The sequence below is a fragment of the Ambystoma mexicanum genome, chromosome 6q (genome assembly GCF_040938575.1).
Source record: "Ambystoma mexicanum isolate Mex_15411 chromosome 6q, UKY_AmexF1_1, whole genome shotgun sequence".
In the NCBI taxonomy this organism is placed as follows: domain Eukaryota; kingdom Metazoa; phylum Chordata; class Amphibia; order Caudata; family Ambystomatidae; genus Ambystoma; species Ambystoma mexicanum.
The window spans coordinates 130,681,034-130,704,239 of NC_090937.1; the positions used below are offsets into that span (position 1 = coordinate 130,681,034).

General features: G+C 41.4%; 1 protein-coding gene across 2 annotated transcripts in view; it reads right to left on the bottom strand.

Moving 5' to 3' along the window:
• Positions 1-23,206, bottom strand: part of GRID2 (glutamate ionotropic receptor delta type subunit 2) — a 2,892,146-nt gene that overhangs the window by 1,126,690 nt on the left and 1,742,250 nt on the right. For both annotated transcript variants that reach the window (XM_069630564.1, XM_069630565.1), the window contains exon 8: positions 6,687-6,806. In XM_069630564.1, coding sequence (XP_069486665.1) covers positions 6,687-6,806 — 120 coding nt within the window. The remainder of the gene's footprint in view (positions 1-6,686; positions 6,807-23,206) is intronic.

A 23,206-nucleotide genomic window follows, 5' to 3' on the forward strand; every position in this document is an offset into this window, starting at 1 on the left:
TTTACATTCAAGCACAATATTTGTATATCAACTAAGCAGCCCACACATGGCAATTGAAAAAATCCTCACAACTGGCACCTATACATGGGAAATCCCTAGTCAATGCATACTAGCTCCACAAGCAGACAAGGTTCCCCTTTAGACACAAAGGGTTCTACCCTCTGGACAAAGAACACCTAGAAACTGACACCTTCATAGAGATCAGGGTAGTTCCTGTATGGATGAATCGACACAACAGTAATACTATCTTGCATTTTCTCCTCTCTCCCCACTACCATTACCCACCTTCCTCATTTTCAGATTCACCAGTGCTCCTGGAGACCATGCAATTGGCATCAGACCATGGTATAAATTGCATTAACATGGCATAACATAACATTCCCATACACCGTTTTAAAGTGATTCAGCCAAACTTCGTCTGAGATATTCCCTACTAGATCTTTAACTATCTAAAGTTAATCTCAATGATGCAGAGGGCACCAGGGCCGACTGTAGCTGAAGGCGTGGGAAGGTGGCGATCCACCTTCATTTTCCCTGCACACGGCAGACAGGAACCAGGAAGCAGGGTCCCTGGTTCTTGACTGTGTGGAGCACAGGAGCCAGGGGACTGGAGAGAAGACAGTGCATCGAGTCTGCACCACATAGAACAGGAAAGAAAACCTTTAATGAAAATGTTTATGTGTGAGTTTGTGCATGCATTTGTGTTTGATGCGATTGTGAATGTGTATGTGCTTGTATCTAATGTTATGTATGTATCTATAAGCATACATGTATGTATGCATGTGTGGTGAGTGCCCCTGTCATGGATTGAGAATGCAGTGTGTGTGAATGTTCTGGGTGGGTGCTCATGTGTAAAATGCAAATGTCGGCTAAACACTCCTACTATTCTAACCTCCTCCACTCCCAAGCCTCTCATCCTCACTGTATCTTTCAAACCCTTTCTCGTCTTCTCTCCCCTCCTACTCCTGACCTCTCAGCTACATCTCCCCTCTCTTCTTCTGATTTCGCTGACTTCTACTCATCCAAAATTCTCTCTCTTCGCCAAAACATTAACTGCTCTCCTTTCTATTCCCCACCCCCTCCTTCAACTCTCCTTCGTCTTGCATGTCTGAATTCTCTCCAATCACTCCTTCTGACGTTTCTCTCCTCCTGACCAAATCCATCCTACTGATGCCCCTTCTGACCCCCTTCCCACCCTTCTCATTTCGAAGACTTACCCTCTTCTCATTCCCTACTTAAACTCCTTCTTCAATATCTGTCTTTCCTTTGCTACCTTCCCTTCTGCCTTGAAACAGGCCACTATCATCCCTATCCTGAAGAAACCTTCTGCTAATCCCCTTTTTCCAGCCAACTTCCACCCAATCTCACTTCTTCCTTTTCTCTCTAAAATACAAGAACACCTAGCCTATTCTCAGCTCTCAGCTTTTGTCACTAACCTTTCTCTGCTTCCCACCTCTCAATCTGGTTTCCGCCCTAAACACTGCTCTGAGACTACTCTCACTTATGTTCTTAACTCCCTCCTCACTGCTTGCTACTCAAAGCAATCTTCAGTCCTCATCCTCCTTGACCTCTCTGCTGCCTTTGACACCGTTGATCACCCCTTACTGCTCAATACTCTTTCCTCCTTTGAATTCAATAGCTCTGTCCTCAACTGGCTCTTCTCTTACCTCTCTCACCACTCTTTTGCTTTCTCATGGGGCGGTCGAACCTCCCCTACTCTCCCCTTGGACTACAGTGTTCCCAAAGGCTCAGTTCTCGGACCTTTCTTACTCTCTCTTTACACCTCCCTTCTTGCCCCTATCAGCTCTTTCTTTGGGATTTCTCACCACTTCTCTTACCTCTCACGCACGTCGCTACCACCTTTTCAATATTCGTAAAGTCCGCTCATCTCTCACTTTCCATGCTACCAAACTTTTAATTTCCTCCCTCATCTTCTATTGTCTTTTCTATTGTTCTTCTCTCCTCTTCGGACTCCCTGCTTCCCATCTCACCCCCCTCAAATCCCACTATGGCTCTGCCATCCGTACCATCTGTTTTCTCTCTCCTCACGACTCCATCTCCAATTCGCTATCTTACCTTGGCTGGCTTCCCTTTCACCCCCAACTTAAATTTCACTTACTCTGCCTTGTCTTTAAATCTCTTCATGACCTTCGCCCCCCATATCTCTCCTCTCTTCTTTCATTCTACACCCCCTCCCGCTCCCTCCAATCTGCCAATCTCGTCCTACTTTCTGTTCCCCCACCCCCTTGTGCCTCTTCTCGTTTCCGCTCCTTTTAGCTCCTTGCCCTCTTACATTGGAACTTCCTACCTCTTCCTATCTGTTCTATCCCCACCTACTCCTCCTTCCGTGCCTCCTTGAAATGACTTCTTCTCCATTCCCCACCCTGACACTCTTATCCCCCTTTCACCCTTCTCTCTCTCTCCTCTAGTTTCCCCGCCATACTTCTCTTTACCTGCCCCTTTCCCTCTTATGTCCTCCCCTCCTCTTGTTTCCTCACTTTATCCCCCATTCTGTCTCCCTCTTCCTTCCCCTTCTTCACCCCTTCCTTTTCTTGTTTATCATCATAGGCTAATTGTTCTACATACTGTTTTACTGGTCTGATTCATGTGTTGTAAATTGCTTCTACTGTTATCATTCTATGTATTCTTGTTGTTACATTGTAAAGTGCTTTGGAGTAGAGCACTGTATAAACCCAATAAATAAAAATACAATACAAATATAGAATGCAGTGTGTGTGTATGTAAGAGAAGGTGTGTGGTTGAGTGAATGGCAGGTGAATGGGTATGAAAGATACTCTGAACGTTCTGGGTGGGTGGGTGCCTGTGTGGAAAATGCAGTGTGAGTGAATGTGAGCGAAGGTGAATGGGTGAGGGACTGGTGGGTGAACAGGTATGAATGTGATTATGCATGTGTGTGTGTACGTGTAGGGGTGTGTGTGTGTGTGTGTGTGCTCTGGGAAGGAGCCCATTTGTAGAATGCAGTGTGATTAAATGTTAGAGAAGGTGTGTGGGTGAATCGGTATAAACATGGCTGTGAATGGTTTGTGTGGGTGGGGGCATGTGTGGAGAATTCGGTGTGATTGAAAGTGTATGGGTGAGTGACTGGTGGTTAAGAAAAATGGATATGATTATGTATGTATACATTTTCTGGGTTCGGTTCCTGTGTGTATAATGTGAATGAATGTGACAGAACGTTATGGGTGAGGGAGCAGTTAGTGAATGGGTATGAATGTGACTGCATATGTCCTGAGTGAGTGGATGCCTGTGTGGGGACTGCAGTGAGAGTGAATGTGAGGGAAGGTGCATGGGTGCGGGACAGGTGGGTTAATCATTATGAGTTTGACTTTGAATCCTCTGGGTAGGTGTATACATGGATAACATAATGTGAGTGGATGTGAGATAAGGTGCTTGGGTGAGTGACTGGAGGGTGAATGGGTATGAATCTGATTATGTGTGTTTGTGTGTGTGTGTGTGTGTGTGTGTGTGGATGTATGTGTGTGTGTGTGTGAGAGAGAGAGAGAGAGAGAGTTTTGAATGCAATGGATGGGGACCTGTGCAGAGAATGCAATGTAAGTGAATGTGAGTGACAGTGTATGGGTGAGTGACAGGTGGGTGAATGGATGTGACTGTGACTGTGAATGTTCTGGGTGGGTGGGTGCATGTATGGGGAATGCAGTGTTACTGAATGTGAGAGAATGTGTATTGGTGACTGGTGGGTGAATGGGTATAAATATGATTGTGTGTGAGTGTTCTGTGTTGGCGCCCTTGTGAAGTACAGTATGAATCTTCTGGATGTACATGTGAGTGGCTGTGAGAGAAAGTGTATGGGTGAAAGACTGGTAGGAGAATTGGTATGAATGTGATTATGTGTGAGTGCTAGGCACTGGGGGCCCTGAGAGAAGTGAACCATTGTTGATATGACCTTAAATGACATGGCATGTTTTACTGGCATTTATGGGCAAAGCCAACTTGATGTGTGCTATTATGTGGCTAGACTAACATTTTGGTGCAGACAGCTTAGCTATTTCCTATTCTGGCATGAAATCGTTTACTTGGCATCTGTGATAAAGCAAGCATGATAAATGTTTTACGTATCTAGACTAGCATTTTCGTCCAGCCAGTCTACCCAGTTCTTAATGTATCATGATATTTTGTACAGGGAATCTATGATTAAGCAAACAAGCATGGTACCTGTTATTTTGAGAGTAGGCTCACATTTTGGTGCAACCAGTCTAGTTATTTCTTACTGTGGCATTACATTTGTTGCTGGGCTTCTGTGATAAAGGAGGCATAAGATGTCTTCCGACATGTTTTGAATGCCCAACAATAACCACACAATCCTTGAGTCTTTAGAAGAACACCTGTGATTTATTTCCAGCTATTCTGCTGGGCTCTTAAATTGTCTCTTTCAATATTCTCCTCATATACTGCTCTCATAGTTTAGATCTTTGTTCAACTAACTGCAGGCTTTTTAAGTGTTATTAAAAGCAGTTGCTTAGCAGATTTGCAACCGTCATCACACTGAGTTTCCTAATTAATAACTTTTGTCATGGACTTACTCTTTACAGTTATTACTGATTCGATAAATATCTTAAAATTGTCAAAAGAAACAATCAAGTCAGTGGGCCACATTACAACTGTGCCTGTCCGGTAACAACGGTGCCGGTAGGCCTACCGGCACCGTTGTTACTGGACCAGCACAGTATGACTCTGCGGGCAGGTGCCGTCCCGCCTGCCAGGGTCAGAACTGGTGGTTGGAACTGCACCCGCCCACAGAGTTACAAAGTAGCACAGGACCTATGCAGTCCTATGGGACTCAATGGGAATGGGGATTTACACTTAAATACTGCCTGACTTTCTGGAACGGCAGGGTTGTAATCCCCTAGTGTTAACGGCAAGGCTCCGTTAAATCTTGCCAGTCTGGTGGCAACCCGCCGGTAGTACCGGCAAGGTTACCGCCGGACTTGTAATGAGGACCAGTATCCTGCTGATCTACCTCTAGACATGACCCCAAATCAAACCCTCATTCAATGACTATTTTCTTTAACAGCCTGCAAGGATCTATGTGACTCCAGTAAAGCCTATCTTTACAATTAATTTGGGGAACATTCCCTGTTATAGAACAAGGTGCCATAACTAACTCCTTAGATGACTTATATACCAGGCATAATGGAAAGTGATTACTTTGTTACCTAACATGTCTACCACACAACAATAATCACAGTAGCTAATGATAAAATAGTCAATAAGCATTTTCAGTGAAAAATAAGAAGTCCCTTTGGCAGGTATATCTGGGGGCTTCTCCCATTGACAACACACACACCATGTGTTCCCAACATCTCTCTTAACAACTTCCCTTCCCGATTTCCCATTAAAATACTGCAATTGGAGTTCAGGTTTGTGAATGATCAAATGGGTCATCTAACACATCTCTTCCAATCCTGTCATTGAAATCACCTCCATTACAAACAAAGCAATATCCTGATTTTGCATGTCCAACAGAACCTCATTAAGTTCAGCAGAGAAGAGCACTAGATGTTGTGGATCCCTCTTAGGAGTAGATGTACATGGAGCACGTGTATTAGCAGTGATGGTGCCCCCTCTCCGTGTCCTAGCTGACTCTACAATGCATCAATGCCAAGTGGACTCATGTCATGGATGACACCATGAGCCGGTACTGGCTTTCCACTTTGCATCCTGGTGCTTAAAGAACCATACTTAAAATGGGAAAAACAAAACATCATATCCCACCATGAAACAACGAATAGGAAAATGATACAGGCCACTTGGCTGATAGCAGGATGGAACAATTGGGTACTGATGGGTACGGTAATATATAATTGTTGATTTTTGCAAGCATTTCATATTCTTATGCAGCCCCTCTAAAATGTTTGATTATGTGACGAAGACGACTGGTCTTGTTTGTAGAAATGTGTGACTTTGGCATTAATAATGTTTCTGTTTGCTCAGCATGTCGCCATTTTGAAACAGTCGCTGCAACTGTCTACATGCGAGAAGCATGCATTCCAATCATAGCAGTGTTCCAGAAGTAAAGCGCTGTGCCGATGGCTGTTCTGAAGCTCTATCTCACGGTAAACCACCACTCATCATCAACATCATCACCATCATAGTTTCTTGTTGAGAAATACAATCCATCGAACAGTAAAAACACTGCCAAAACTCCAACTCCAGTCATGTATCTACAAATCCTTAAAGTAAGATAAAATTTACAATTCATAAAACAACAAACTTACAAATGAACATAAACCCATGTTCCACTCAGCAGTTAATGTTGGATAGAGCTGGTGCTTTTAGCCATTTTACTCACCTTGAGAGATGCGTGCACATCCTATGCCCGTATTAAATGATTGACGACCCAGCAGTGAAAAGGGTAATACAAAATCCTCTCGTACATCATTAATTGGACCATCTGCTAGTATCGTATCATCTGAACACACATCCAATAATGCATTAACAAAATACATTAGAAACAAAGTGCTGCTTCATGGACAGTGCTTGAAAATTCCAACTTTGTGCACACCTACATTTGAAAGCCACCATGAAAGTAGGTCCACACAGCTTTGACAAGATGACCATAACGGTGTATTTCATTGAATGTGCTTTTTAGATAGGGGAAGCATTTCAGAATTCGGAATCGAATAATAGTTCTGTTGTTTTCCTCTTACCTTGCGTACACCTCTTCCGAGATCCTCGCCATAGTTTGTGCCCAGAATCTCAAAGTGGATATGCGGGTTTCCTCCATTTTCTCCGAACTCCAGCATGCCAGTCAAGCCAGTAACCCCACCCTAGCAAAAGATCTATATTGTAAATGCCTGCATGAAAGTTGAAGTCTCAGTACATTAGAACTATCGAACAGATGGTTAAAGACGTCTAGAAGAAAAAAAAAAAACACAACTTTGTCTGAAACCTCCTGCTTCACACAGAAATATGAGAACACCTGCATGTGTCATGCACATATGATTGCAAAGACAATTCCAGTGATTTAAAAATAGATTTGTGGAAACAGATTATAGAGGTTTATTATAGTTGTAATTGAATGGTATTACTGTGTGCTATGATTATTTTAGTGTCTTACAACTACCACAATCCTCTATAATAAAAGACCAGATTATGTTTGTCCGATATATTCATGCACAGTACCGAAATGCCAATTCGCATAGCTTCACCTGCTGTCACCACAAGAGGGAGCTGTTGCCTTAGGAGATATAGTGGCCCTATTGTGTTAATGAAAACCTACTGTATCTTCTATATCCAATTGATATATATAAACTACACAAATGTAAATACAAATTAATTTGATTGAGTACTATTTTCTTTAACATAACAAATACAAATGACTATGTTTCCTCCCCATACAGAGGGCTTTCTGTAAATACAATTATTTTCAGCATATCACTGCTCTACAACGTCTCCCTTTTAAAACTTTGAAAATGTCTTTCCGTACGCACTGTGGCCGTGCACATGGGCTGTTACAGTAGTATGTCAATAATTAAGTATATAAATACAAAACAAAATTGTACTACAGAAAGAAATCGTACAATTACTGTATCCTAAGCACTGTGTGGGATGTGTGTTTTCTGCCAATTCACACAGAGAACTACTGAGGTAGACATTGGGTTACCTAGACCATGGGAACAGAGATTGTTCTCGAATTGTAATTCCATGAATGTAGTATATGCCATATGGTGTCCTTGTCCCAAATTGTACATTGGGAAGACGGAACGGAAGATCAAGGTCCGTGTGAGTGAACACAGGAGTTGTATTAGGAAGAGAACCCTTACGGCTCCGATGGTGGGCCATTTTATCATGCATGACCATAGCTGCAATGATCTTAAATGGAGTATTGTTAAAAAAATACCCACAACAAATAATAATTCTCTAGATAAAACAAACGCTGTCCAGAGAAGAGATGAAACTCATTTTTTTGAGTAAAAGTCATCTATTGGGCTTAAACGAACAGTTGGACTGGAATATATAAGATCATGTTCCAGTATCACTGCTTTGAAGCAAATCCATGGGTAGTTGTCGAGTTCACAGTTGGATAATGCACATTTTTAACATTCCATTATTTGGAGGCGAATGCTCATTTTATATGAATCGTTCGTCTGTCAGTCGGCTCTTTTGGTCTAAGAGGACGGGGCTTATATTGACAGCCTTGCAGAGGTGCTACTGGGGTATAACACTTGAACCTGTTTGAGGATGGCTGCCAAACGTAGTTACTTGATTCCGTGCTGAGGTTGGTTACACGTAACCTGTATTTATGAACAGCTGCTTCCCATCATTTTCCCCGTCCGGAAATACACAGGACGCATTAGAAGTGATCCGCGTAGTGGCCGATAACACAACGGTGAGTGTGGATATGATACGTACCGTTTGAGGAGCAATATCCAATATGAAGGAGTAGTAGCGTATGGGCCTCCAGTGGTCCTGGTAGAACTTCATTTCTGGGCACATATAGCATTTATGTCATTATGAAAACTAACCCATAGATGGTGTTGACTTGATCACGGGGGCCTTTGCATAGACTGATAGTGTGGGTTATTGCCTTTTTTAATGATAGGGATGCCCTGTTGCTATTTGTAGTAATTCTGCAAGACGGCAGAATTGTTCCGGTCGATAGAAGAGTTATGAATGAAATGATCGAGTAGCTGTGATGACCGAGGCCGTGAACCCTACAAATTGGGAGAATAAGGTTAGTAACGGTTCGGATGCTGGTTGACCGTGTTGTTTAGTGTAATTGCTGTTATAATGTGCCATTGGGCAGCACAATGGAGATGATTTTGAATTTCCTTTCATTTGGATTGCAGCTCTACTCAGCTGATGTGTGATTTATACGACTAAACCAACTTACATCTTGTCAGCTTGCAGACAGGAAGTGGATGCCCTGTCGATACCATTTGTTAATGATGGCGGTTGTAATCAAAGCAGTCATAAGGGTGTGAGTACCTTTTTGTGAGTGCACCTGATTTGGCACCTTATGAGTCTGGGTGTCAGGTTTTTTGAGGGCTACACGGTGCACCTTCAACCCAGGGTCACGTTGTGGGAATCTCTGGTTATAAGGGCTTTATGGCTGATGATACTTGTTCCAACACAGTGTTATGAAGTGGTTGTGGATTTTGGAACATGCATAACCAATTAATGTGCCTATTTGATTAGGATGACAGAGGGTGCTAAGTGCCCCTCTCTGCGCTCCGCTTTTTTATTCAGTGGATGTGCAAAGACTCAGTCGACACAATTATGTACTCATTTCGACTGAGTGTGTTTCTGATTTGTATCATAGGTGAGCTTTTGATGGTGTCTACACGTCTGTGCTTCCATACACCTTTCCTTGAAGGTTGCAGACCTACTCAGCCCTGATGAATTTCCGCTTAATGAACGATGTACGGAAAGAAACATTTTGGGTTGGGGAACATGAATATGTTGTATAAGGAATAGTGCAACAAATAGTGAAATACTTTGATTTGACTGTAAAATTGTTTTTTGTTTTGTTGCAGTTATATCTATCTATCGTTTTATAAACTATAGGATATTCGCTTGTACTTTAGAATGTTGTCTCTTTTTTAGACTCTGGTGTGAGTAATATGTTACAGAATAGTGAAGTGAGAATGTTCAGTTGTTTGTGTACGAGTGAAGTATGTTTGGAGCGTGTCTTCAAGGAATCTTATATAGTCATGTGTAAGTCCTGATGGAATCATAATCCATCCCAGCACTTTACAGGATTTGTATAATGTACTGTAATATGGTGATATATTGATGATTTTTAGAACTGTATCAGTGATTTTCGAAAATTCATAACTTAATAAAGATTTTATTATGAATTGTAATTGGGAGTGATGTGAATTTAATTGTTTCACACCACATGTTATGTGTTCTGATATTTTAACCAACGATATCCCATAGTACGTTGTTGTGAGGTATTGGTTGTACAGAAGTGTGTGCATATCTTGAGCTTACCAATGGAAACAAAAGTGCTGTTATCTTTTTTCGTTTAGATATATATTTCGGTTCGGTCCAGGACAGATCACAACACAGAGATATACCAGGTATCCCCTGTCACTCTTGTTTTTTACTGTATCCTAAGCAGGCACACTGCTCTTATCTATAAATGCACTGATAAAGATACCAGAATTGAATGATTTCAAACACAGGGTGGACTGTAATCAAGCCTTGCTTCCATGCTAAGAGTTTAATGGCCATATTACAAGATTGAAATGGTATGGAGTACCAGTGGAGATGCAAGGTTGCTTCTCAGCAGTTCAGTGCTCCCATAAAGTAACATAGACAGTGTCACATGGCGCTACCCTCAGTGAGACGAATGCCAGCCGGTGGGAGCTTCCATCGTACAGATGGCGAAATGATGAGACTGCATTAGCATGGTAGTGTCCCTCCTGCATCGTCAACTGCAAATGCTGATTTGATCATAACATTTCTGAGATAATGTCAAGGTGTCCAGGAGACATCCTTGAATCGTGCATATCCGCGAATATGCATATCTTTCCAGCCCTGAAATCTCTCCATTGGCTCCCGGTGGCTGCAAGGATCGAGTTCAAGCCCGTCTGCATCATCCACAAGGCTTTTTGGGGCCAAGGTCCGCACTACATTCAACGCTCTGTTCCTAAACACCTATCCTTCTCAAGCCCTTTGCTCAGCCACCTCCAACTCTCAGCGGGTCAGACACTTCTCCAGGTAGAGAGTGGGGGTAGATCTCTCTCCTCTGTGGGTGCCTCCCATGGAATGACCTCACTGTCCTTCTCAAACCTGAGCCAGACCACCTGAAGATCCAGAAGCAGCTCAGGACCTTGCTTTTTGCTTCTGCTTTCTCTCTCTCCCTCACCTGCTGACAGACCTTTCTGCTGTGCCGACTGGTTGCCTGGTTACGCTCAGAGTCTCATTGGTACCAGGCACCCCCACGACCCATAGCCCCTGCACTGCCTGCTGGCCACTGCATACTTAGGGGCTGTATGTAGAACCCTACGTTCCCCTGCCTCCTTGCACTTACCCAGAGCTGTGCTGCCCTGATTGCACTTCCGCTTCCCCTCACCCTGGCACTTCCCCTCCCCCATGCACTTTTGCATATCACACTTGCACGATCTGAATGACACAATGCCTAGTAAGATCATTTGTTGTATCCTCACTTGTTGTGTTGCACCTAGAAACACTTGTGTAGAGGTGTGCTATTAATGGCTTATCATATCATATCATAACACGTGACATTATTCCAAGAGATAGATATCATGACAAGGGAATATTTGCTGCTTCTCCTCTGCCTGATGACTACATTGCTAAAGATATGTCCCTGCTTGAATGGAGTAGATTTATCTTATGTAAAGATAAATCTTTTGCATCCAGTGGACATAATTACCGTCTGTTGGTTTGGCTTAAAACTCTGCTCGAAGGAGGTCTTAAGTAATTTCCTGCAAAATCTGAATAAATATCCATTGCTTTTATTCATAAAAAGTAACTCTGCAAAAGATTCAAACCTCCAGTAAATGATATAAATATGAATTAACTTTCCCTGCGTCCACTGCCATCCCATTACCCCTAGTTTCTCTGACACGCCCCTCTACCTGACTCACATCAGTTTAATATGTTTTTCTGTTCAACCTTATGGTAATTACAGCAACCTGTTTTTGTGTATTATTCTTTATTTTTCAGTGCAATTCAGAAGAATAGCTTCTCCTCATTCCAAGCAAATTGACATATGTGCTTTCAGTGTTTCCCTGGACGTGGCCATGCTAGGTTATGGGATATCTAGGCCTGGTCAGCTTTCAGGCTGGTGCAAGTGACCTTTGATCTTTTCAATACTTCATAAATCCACAGAATCATTTTCTCAAATCCTCTTTTCATGGCCAAAACCAACTGACACAAAAATAAGCACGATGTTTGATAACCTGTTTGACCAAATACATGGATTAGAGGACTGGAGTGAGGGAGGAACACTTATTGAGCTGTTTTTCTTGCTCTTTCTTGTATAATCTAGTTGATCTAACATTCATGAGATTTAAAATGCTGCAAAGGTAACATAAGGTACAACTTGTGAGGATGTGATGCCCAACACGTTGTACTACAGCCCCTTAATGGACCTGGAATTTGTATTATATGGTTACTATGACATCTACATTTGTACATCTGTTTAGCCCTTAGATTAAAAGCACATTTGGTGCTGAATGAGGTTAAATTGATGTTGTTTCAATGTATCATGAACGCCTCCTCGATAGAACATTCACAACATAGAGTGATTTTCAAACACTATTTCAGACTACAAAACAAAGAAATTGACTGCTTTTAAATAACGTTTGAACATTTCAGAAGTTTGCATACATGTCAATGCATACCCACATACAGAATGAAGTAGATTTATACTATTTATGAGATCATTCAAATGAACATGCTACTTCATGTCAGTTAGGCTAGGCAGCCCCAATATCTGAACATAGATGAACGGAGGATAGCACAGGGGCAATGTGCTGGTCTTGGAAGCAAGACCACGCAAAGCAACTGAGGTTCAAATCATGGATCCTTTGAAACCAAACTCAGGTACGGTACAAGGTGGGTAATAAAAAAATAATAATAATCTAAACGACTTTCCCGAACACAGTAGGTCTGACAATAACCAATGAATTCCTAGCCACTTTGGCTTACCCTGATCTCCTAGAGGCTTCTTACCCCCTGCCTGACTGTATCATATGATAACAAAGCCTGTACTGTCTATAGAGGTGCACCTAGTCTTTAGAACCTTGCAATCTACTCTCCATAACTTATCTGGCCATCTAACAAGAGTCCTATTGCATATGTAAGGATTCCTATGTGAAAAGAAGATAGATGGGTTGGTTGCCATTTCAGAAAGAAGCATCTCACTCCTGAGCCTCTGTCCGGAAATCTGCAATATTAAGTTGAGCAAGTTAGATTTAATTGAAATACATTTACATTTCAGAAACACGGCCTGTCCTGTCCTATATTAGTCACTGAGACAGGGTTGCATTCTCATATTAAAACAATAAATGAGAAAAGAAAATAGGATGTAAAACATGAGTTCATAATTAAGAGATAAACAATCATTGATGTGTAATGCTATAGAATTACTTTTGATATAACAGGCAGATCCACTGATCAAACGCCTGCCCAATATCAGAAGAAGCATTCTCTGTGATGCAAACATCCAGCTTGTTTTAATATTTATGTCTATCGATTACCTTAATCTAATTGTAAAGATATCACACTATAGATAAGGGATCTGATTCCCAAATATCACCAATTTCAGGCCTAATGCTAAACTATGTTGTAATTTACCACAGAAAATATTATTCAAAAAGAATAATGTCCGACGCATGATACATTTCTGCCTTTTTAAAACTGGACATGCAATTTGGGCGCAATCATGAAGAAAACCTGCTAATGCCTGAGAGTGGGGACCTTAGAGTACTTAACGCAAATGTATGCAAATGTATGCAATGTAATCATTATGTTATTGTAACAAAAGATATTCAAAGTTTCTAGATATGTAATGCCTTCTATCATCTGACTACAAATTAAAGTGTCCTTTTTCTCATGCTCAAACTTTTGGGAAAACAGGTACCTTACACTTATTCTCTATTAATGTCAGTAAACGTTCTGATACCTGTGTTTTTAAAAATATATTTATTATTTTCTGCCAGTGTAAAGTAGGGTACCTGCACATACAATGGAGTACACACGTGTTGTTTAGAATGTAGCCATAACTGGGGAGCAGCTTCTTTTTTCTTTGTTTGGCAGATCTGGGCTAGTCTTTGATTGACTTGCACAGCAAGAGGAATGGGGTAAGCACCCCAGCTGCCGCACTTGTTAATTTGGGGAGAAGTGTTTTTCTTTTCGGTGTGTGGCGTCCGGACTGCAAGGCAGAAACAGACTGGCGTGGTGATTGGTTGAGATTTTCAAAAGTGACTGGATTTTTGTTTTATTTTGACAGTTAAAGTAAAGGAATAGGGATGGGGCCATAATCTGAGAAAATAGCTGCCTATTCATAAAACAAAAGAGGGCCCCTGTGTTTCGTCATTGAAGTAAAGTATTCTGTGTGTATAGTGCTTTCCTACTATACAATAAAATAAAGTGATTTCCTACGGGCAAATACGAGGGTAACTGTGCAATGTTATTTTATTGTAAGAGAATTTAATTAATCTGTAGAGAAAAGTATCTGGTATTTCATACTTGGTCTCGTATTTAAGAACTTATAAGAATGTGAGGGATGGCAATACACTCTAGTCCCTGTGACATCTGAGAGTCATCTGGGTATTTCCAGATGTATCCAGGGATGTCGTTTCACCAAAATGCCTGGGGTAGCGGAAGAGACATCATACGACCCTTGACCACTGATGACATCACAGGAAGTGATGTCATCTCACCCACATCAAAGTAATATCACGGCAAGCGATGGAATCCGACCTTTCACCCCTTGACAAAACAGGAAGTGGCATCACAATGCATTGTCCCTAAGAACAGTACGAAAAATATGGTTACAATATCACTATTATGCGATATACATTTCATACAAGAATAGATCGCCTTATGTATCGTTAAGATCAATATGTATAGGCCCATATTACCAAACTACTGTGAATGCAAGCAGACGTCCAACACCAAATGATATTGATGTGTTATTATATAGCACTTACGCTTAAGCGCTTTATATAGAACATATATACATACAATATAGCCCAAAATGTGTTGGTACTCATTTATCGACCTCAGAAGGATGAAAGGCTGAGTTGAGGTGTTTAAGAACAGACTACATCAGTGACTCACCCCCTGAAGTGTGCCTGGAATAAACCTTTAATGCGTCTACTCCAGGAGCTTGCATTTTATTTTTTTAAGTTTCTTTTATTTTTAGGGGTAGCAAGGAGTGCACATGGGTAGCAAGTGAGACCTCAGGGTTCATAGTTGTGACCCGTGGGCCCTAAATGACGTCGCTGGGTGTATCGCTCTGCAGTCAGTCAGTTTATTGGAACAGCTAATAGACAAATCAACCTCCACACTTAGGGGGTGGGCTTATGCACATCTCAAGCCCATCGCGAAACCACTCATTGGCTAGCTGCAGTGCTTCCCTGTAAGTGCCTGCGTGGCTCTTTTGCAGGAGCATTCAGCATGCACCAATTGATCATTCCTCACTGACTCTATACACATGACACTATCCATGCCTTGTTCCCTTTCATAAATTAAAAAAAAAAAAAAACAATGTACATTTATTCCATCTCACCTTTGCTCACTCCTCTACTCTGTTGCCCTTTTCTATTTTCTTGCTGAGCGAGTTCTGGACACTCCTGGGAGAATGGGGGCAAGTTCGCCTCTCCCGAGACAAACGTTTTAGACCACTACAGAGGCGAGTGTTGCAGTATAAACAGCACTTAACATGATCTAGTATATGGTGCTGCATTGAGACTTTGTGTGAATTTGCATAGATTCATGTGGGAATCAGAACAAATATAGTACTACAAATGAGTCTAATCAGCAGAGAATGCTAAACCTCCCACACTACTTCTGCCAAATTAGCTTCCACCTGTTCAAACCCTAAAATAGAGCCTACAATTGTATTTGAGATTCATTTAAATTATCCGTGGTTTCTTTCCAAAATGGAAATACTATTTTGTTAAATTTTGGACACATTTATAATGGTGTTTTTGACTAGAGTGAAACAGGCAGCTTTGTAATAATGCACGTATCGGGCAGATTCATGTACATTTGCACGTTTGCAACCTCCATTTGCTGATACACAAATGCCTTTTTTTGCCACTGCATTTGCAATTGTGCTAATGCAATTGCACATAAGCAAACTGGGTCTGTGCCAGCGCACGTGTGCCATAACCCGACCAATAATGTTTTTATTATTTTTAATATTTGTATTTTTTTATGTAAACAACGGACCTAGCTCAAGAGCAGTGGATCACTGTAAAGAGTGTGGGTAGCCAGCATTTGGCCTGGCATATTTTAACCGTAGTGTAGTACTGTGAGTTGAGTTCTGTGTGTCGTTTTGTGCATCCATTAGAAAAAGGTATTGTTGAAAAGGCCATGTTTTGAGTGATTTGAGAAATTGGGAAATTGTGAGGGCATTGCGAGATGACATTGGGATTGAGTTCCAGAGGGTGGGTTTGTGAAAAGAGAGGTATTGTTTGCATGTCCTCTCTTTGCAGACAAGTTTTGATTCAAGACGGTTGGATGACTTGCTCAGAGAGGCGCATGTAGAGACAAAACCAAAAGAGGTGCCCACTCTTGAGGACAGTCCTAATTTCTGTCAATTATTTTAGTTATATCTCCAAAATTAGTCAAATAGGAATGTGCTTCTATGGGGAAAGTCACATAGGAAAACCAAAGATATGTTTTTAAAATACAATGATAAGTTTAATATGTCAAACAATATTTAGAAATCAAATCACTTTTTAGAATTCAAAACACTTTTTACAGAAGATAAAAATGTTGGAAAAACGAAAACATGCAACAAAGTATTCATAATATGTACATAGATTCCCAAAATAACAGAAAAGTATATTCATCACAAACAATATAGATAACATACAATAGCTTAATTAGAAAACGAACCCAGTGGGAACAAAAGTTGTTCCTACAGAGTGGGAGAATACCAGGGTGTATGAAAAGTTACCCTGATATACAGAGAGACATAAATCAAACACAATTATTGTGGTTATCTGCCGACGTGTAGGGTAGATCATACATATGTTCCTAAAATGACTAAGGAACAAAACACGTAAATAGCACGTTTCGGCGTGCCAAATGGGCAACAATAGTTGAAGCCTTCCTCAGGGCAGAATTGGTGTTTAAGGGTTGATTTTTCCCTAGAGGGGGCATAAACAAAAAGAACAGAATTTGTTCAGAAGGTACTCAAGTAGACTTATTCTAAGGTCTGAATATATATATATTTTTATTTTTTTTGCCACCAGATATGTGGAGCTTAGCGGCCAGGTACGCATGTGTGCTACTCATGACTGCTTTGTAGATGACACATACAACCTTGAACAGTATCAAGGCATGGAGAGCAGTTCAGTCAAATTTCCATGAACCCATAAACATATGTGCTGCAGCGTGGTGGACTGCTTTTAAGGGAGTTCAGTAAGCAGCTGGGAGTCCCCTCAGGAGGGCATTACCCCCATCGACATGCACGACTACACGTACCTGGACTACGGTCTGGCAGTCCTGCGGCATCATAACGGCTTTGATATTTTAAAAGGTGGAGTTTCTGAGGCAAGCTATTTTGGCCTTCTTGGATTTGTGTTTCTGGAAGGAGAGGCTGCTGTCAATGTTGCTTAGTGGTTTTTAATCATTGTTTTATCAGGGAGTTTCCACATTTGGGTAAAAGAAAATAATACAGAATTCACCACAGTTTTTCCAGTTTTGCTTGATATTTTAGGTATTATCACTTTGTCGAAAGCAAAGGTCTTGAATATAATGATTGAAAAAGGCCCTTGCAATGTGAAAAGGAACACAATGCTGTGCTATAGTTGCCTTCATTGGACAGGTGTCACAAGGTCTATTTGATTTTCCCCTAATCTTCATCCTGTTTGTAACAGCTTCATCTTTTCAATCATATATTTATACTTTTAATTCTGTAAATCGAATCAGTCAATTCTACAAGACCCACAAATCTTGTTTTATTGCATTTACCACCAAATTGGTTTATTTAATGTGTCACATGGAAGCCATACACAGCAGGTTATAAAATGGTTTCCAATGAAAATTGAGCATTTGTCAGTTGGCAAAAAAAAACATCCTTTAATTTCTAATGTTTCTTCAAGCAACACACACAAACAACTAAACACACACAGAGGCACATAAACGCCCGTTGCTAAACATTTGACTCGTTTTTTATCTGGCAAAAATGTGGTGTATCAATATTTGTAACATCATCTGTGCCCAGGCTAGCTCGGGGCAACTGATTTATCTTGGAAGTAAGACAGCACAGCGCAAAACAGGTTTGAATCCCGATCCTGCGCTTAGATACCTACTCGTTGGTATTAAGAGTGTTGTCTTGGGAGGATACCTCAGGGGCAATGCACTCACCATGGATACAAGATGACGTGGAGCAACACAGGTTCGATCCATGTGTCCATGCTTAGAAACCTCTTGGTATTAAGAGCGTTATAAATAACCAATTACAATAAATGAACAATTATAAAGCGGCATGATGCTAGAGTATGAAATATTCCTTCTTGCTTGTGGACCATTTATATTGCATGCCACGCTTAGTGGCAGAAACAGTATTGTAGCTCAGTCAGATGCCCTAAGTTTATGTGATGGATAAAGAGAACCATTGCACACTTGCCAAATTCTGGAACTCTACTCTGGGCACAGTATTTCTTGGGCACAGCCGTCTTCAGCTTCCCTGTGGCTAATTTCTGTAATTACTGTAATATGGCAATGCGCGTTTACAATTGAAGGTACAGAAATCATGCAAACCAGTGCATTTTAAGCTATGGCACGATTTGGTATTTCTATAATGTTTTATTCCATCAATTGTGGTTATTTGCTCCTTTTTTTGTCCATCATACTGTAAGACAGGTCCACACTAACGTTGCTAGCATCATAATGATTCAAATGTTCACATTTGATTGGAATAATATTGGATACATTGCCATGTTTGTTTCCCACCAAAATGTATCATTAGATTATTTCAAAGTAACAGTTCAATGCTACTAAACGCTTCGTATTAACAAGTACATTAGCCATTGTGAGATATGTATGGGTAGTGTTCAGATCAAAGAGGTGGAAAAGGAAAGGCAACATTCATAGAGAAGTACAGGTATCTCAGATGAGCAAGAACATGCAATGATATGATTGGTTATTTATAATGCGCTTAATACGCAAAGGCCTCTAAGCGCGGACCCGGGGATTGAACATGTGTTGCTCTCTGTCCTCTTGCTTCAAAGGCGACTACGTTGCCCCTGAGCTATCCTCCAATGAGGTCTATCAACACAAATGAAGTGAACAGCATAAAAGAGGACCTGGATCTGTGTGCCAACATAGCAAGCCAGCTCTGGCACACCGAGACACAATAAAACAGCTGCGACCTTCCGTTCACAAGATGTAAAAAAACTCTGAGAACAAAGTAGCTCCCCATGCTGTATTCCTCCAGCTTCTAATCACAGTAATAATAGATGGTAATATTACTCAATGCAATTATATAATTTAAAATGAATCAACCTCAGACAAATCAAAGAGAGAGTCAGCACTACCAACTTGTGAGTTATGATATGATATGATATGGTATTTGTAACGCGCCTATACACATGTGTTTCATGTGCATCGATTAACTCATTGAGGCAGACATCCAATGTAACACAAGCAAAAACTAACTATAATCTGCCCAGCAAGATCAAGAGGGTAGAAGGGCCACCCATACATTATCAACACATCCTGTATCCATCAAGTACTGGCATGTATAATTAAAGCATAAATAGTTTAAAATACCCCTAAGGTAAAGTCTTTCTTCATCAAGCCCCTTTTGTTTTGGGATTGGTTCTGTATTGCGGTTTGGCTTGCAGTTCAGAAATTGGAATTATAATCATTGAAACTCTATAGCTCTTTGAGGTCATTATTGACTATGTTCTAAGTACCATAGGAAACCCAAATGACACAGAATGCCAACAGTCACCTTCTGGCCAATCACTATTCGTGTCAGATGTTTTCTGGGAAATGTCTTGCATCTCTTCATGGTTGCTCACAACATCTTGAACAGTGTAGATTGTCCCACTCAGTTTAGGGTTTTAGTTTATTGTGAAGTTATTTGGATGTACAGCATCAATGGAAGAAGATTATTCCCCTAGACTAATATCATATTGCATTTTGTGTCTCAGGAGCCTACTTATGAGTTGATCTTTGGACATCTTAATCAGTTTAAGGGGGCATTTGTGCATACATATCCCTGGCTCTGACCCTTTCTGCAAGGGTACCACATAGATAGAGGTTATTATGCCTGTTACTTTTTTTTCAAGGCAGGCATGCATTTGAGTAGGATTTAAACCTACACTTATGCCTACTCCAGTGAGGAGTATGATTTTCCAAATGGCCGATTCACCATTCTGAGTCACCTAGCCTAAATTTACTGGCCCGAGCCTCAATCACTCAAAAAAGTAGTCATTGTGTATATAACCCTCAGATCCATTTTAGTTCTCGAGGAACAGGTTAACAGGAGGATCACATTTCCCTTCTTAGGTGATTGAGGACAGTCATTTTTGGAAAATGTTTTTCTTGCCCATCAAGGGTACAGTTTGCAGAGGGACCAATAGTCACCTGGGAACTAGAGCATTTGACTATAAGGGCCTGGTTTTCAAAGCAATTTTCAATTGAATTCTCACAAACAGCAACATTATAGCCACTAATCACAAAAGTTACTTGCCTAAACAGCCAATATAATACATTTGAAATGAAATCTTGCTCATGGAAAATCTTGCATAAAATGTTTTTTAACATAAAGTCATAAAGTCATAATGTGAACTTTAGAAATGTCCTCTCCATCACAACCAGGAGATCTGATTGGACAAGACAGCTTCTTCTCCATACATGAGGAAAATGACCAACCCCACACGGCAGTCCCAACCTCTTCCAATGAGGATGCATGCAATTCAGAATAATACAGGCTGTGCTTTTTTAAGACAACTCGTGTCTTTTGGAGTCATCTCAGATCCGGTATGCTCCTATTTAATGGGTCAACATTCACATCAACATAATTGAACGTCTTTGGCAACTGCTGCATTTATAGAGGAATGTCTGCCTATACACTTTGTATTGTGTAGAGTGTGTTTAATCAGTAAAATAACAGATGACAAACTCTCTTTTACATACCAAACTGTTTTCTGGGGTAGGTTAAATTAATATTATGTGTATGTAGCTATTTGATAAAGTACAGACCAACGAGAAGCAGAACAATTTACAGATTGTAGCAAAAGCACTTCAAACCTGTGCTAATGTACAACGAACAGCATGGTTTGTGAAATGTGTGTGAAACTACACTCAAGGACACACACTGTGAGGGGGTGTTCCTGATGGCATGTAATAGGGCCATATTACATTGTATGCTATGTACACATTTACATCTGCATGATACATATTTTACCCTTATCGGCTGAGGGAGTGGTCATTATTTTGGGAGAGAGGGATGTCATTTGGGTGTTGCCAGTGGTAGCAGATGCTACCCTTAGCCCCTCTGCTACTTCTACATCTGTCCTGGCTGACCCTAGGCCACTGGACAAAAGGGCAGTGCAAAGAGCAGATGTCTTTATTGCAGCTGAAAAAGGTAGATGTAGATGCAGCTAAATGGGGCACATCTTTTGGTACCTGGAATCTAGATCTCTTAGCTGGAGAAATAACTGGGATGCATGTAGCAGGAAAAAGCATGAAGCCACCATCACCAACAGGTTGGCAGTCCATTAGTGCCTGAATGGGTTCAGAAGCGGGGCTGTCTGTGCAGATGATAGTCAGTACTGTAGCAATTGGAAGGGTATGGGGGATAGGTCTAGCTAGCTGGGCATGGGTAAGAAAAGCTGGCAGTACTAAGTGGCAGCACAGCATGAACACAATTCTCATTGGTGTTTCTCGCTGTCTGCTATGCACATCCAGTGAGTCACTGGGCATGTGATGAGGGGTGTGCCCCAGTGCCTTCTACCAACATTCCTGCCTAGGTACTGTGTGACCTGATCCAGATCTTCCAGACCTGAATCACAGCCACACTGTAGATAGACGCAAGGTGAGATCGTTAATTTGAAGTAAACCATCTGTTGTATCCTCAAGCAAAACTATATATATATATATATATATATATATATATATATATATATATATATATATATATATATATATATATATATATTTGGGAGGATAGCTCAGGTCCGAAGCCCGATTCGGCTCAGACCTAGGATTTGGTTAGATTCGATAAAGTGCTGGATTTGTATGTACGCAGCCCTATCTAGAATCTTAATCAGAAAAGGCACTGTCGTGACGGGGCAATAGTTGGTGGGTGTCATCGGGACTAGCAATGGCTTTTTTTAGGAGTGGGAGGATCCATGATTCCTTCAGTGCAGTGGGGACCGTACTTGCAAGGAAGGAGGCATTGATGAAACTGGTGAATAAGGGAGTGAGGGATTTTGTGCACTCTTTGATCACAGGGACTGGGCAAATGTCCCATTTGCACCTGGATGGTTTGAGAGTGGCAAGGATGAAGGCCACTTCATTGTTTGAGACTAGGTCTAAGTTAAAGGTGACTTGAGCTTGGTGGGGTGGCGGTAGTGTGGGAGGTGGGGTTTTGGTGGTGGATTGCTTGGCGGTCATTTAGTCTTGTAGTGTGGTAGTTTTCTTTAACAGGGTCTCTTGTATGTTTGAGCATGATGTTACGTCTCTGGTGAAACCTGTCAGGGCTGGAGTAGGGGTTCCAGTTTCTTGAGTATGATGAATAACTCTCTTATATTTGGGGTTTGCAATTCAGTCATTGTAGATGTAGCCTTAGCTTGGGTTATAGCTAGTTTGTAGGATCTAGCTGTGGATTTGAATAGGATCATAAGGGCATCATTTCGGTGTTTCGTCCAGGCTGCGTTGGTCTGGCATTTCTTAGCTTGCTGGTTTTGGAGGTTCTCTGTAAACCAGGGGTTGGCATGGGAGAGTGCTTTTGCCTATGAGCAGCCAGTGGGTCGACCGAGTAAAACCTGCAGATTCCAATGTTTTAGCATAGTGGTTTGCAAGCGCCATTGGGCCATCCGCCCACTTAGCAAGGTTGTCAAGCTAGAGGTTGGAGAGGAGTGGCAGGATTCTATCTCTGGTAATTTTATGTGAACTTCTCGCCCACGTAGGAGGCATAGTGGTGATGGTGAGTAAGTTGTCCTGGGGCAGCGTGATAGCGAAGATCACTACAAAGTGGTCTGACCAGGGGCAGGGGCAGATATCTGTGATATTGACTTTGCAGTTGAGGTTGCACAACCAGTCTAAGGTAAGGCCCTTAACATGGGTGGGAGAGTTTATGCGCAGGGAAACGCCTAAGGCCTTCAGGGTACTGGCTAGCGAGGTGGCGTTGTGATCTGCAGTGTCATTCAGGCCCAGATTCAGGTCTCCGAGGAGGAGGATTTTGGTCAATGGTTTTAAGTTAGTGTTGAGGAGATGAACATGTTATCCTCAAAGGTGCATATTGGTCCTGAGGGCCTATATACCAAGTGGAGTA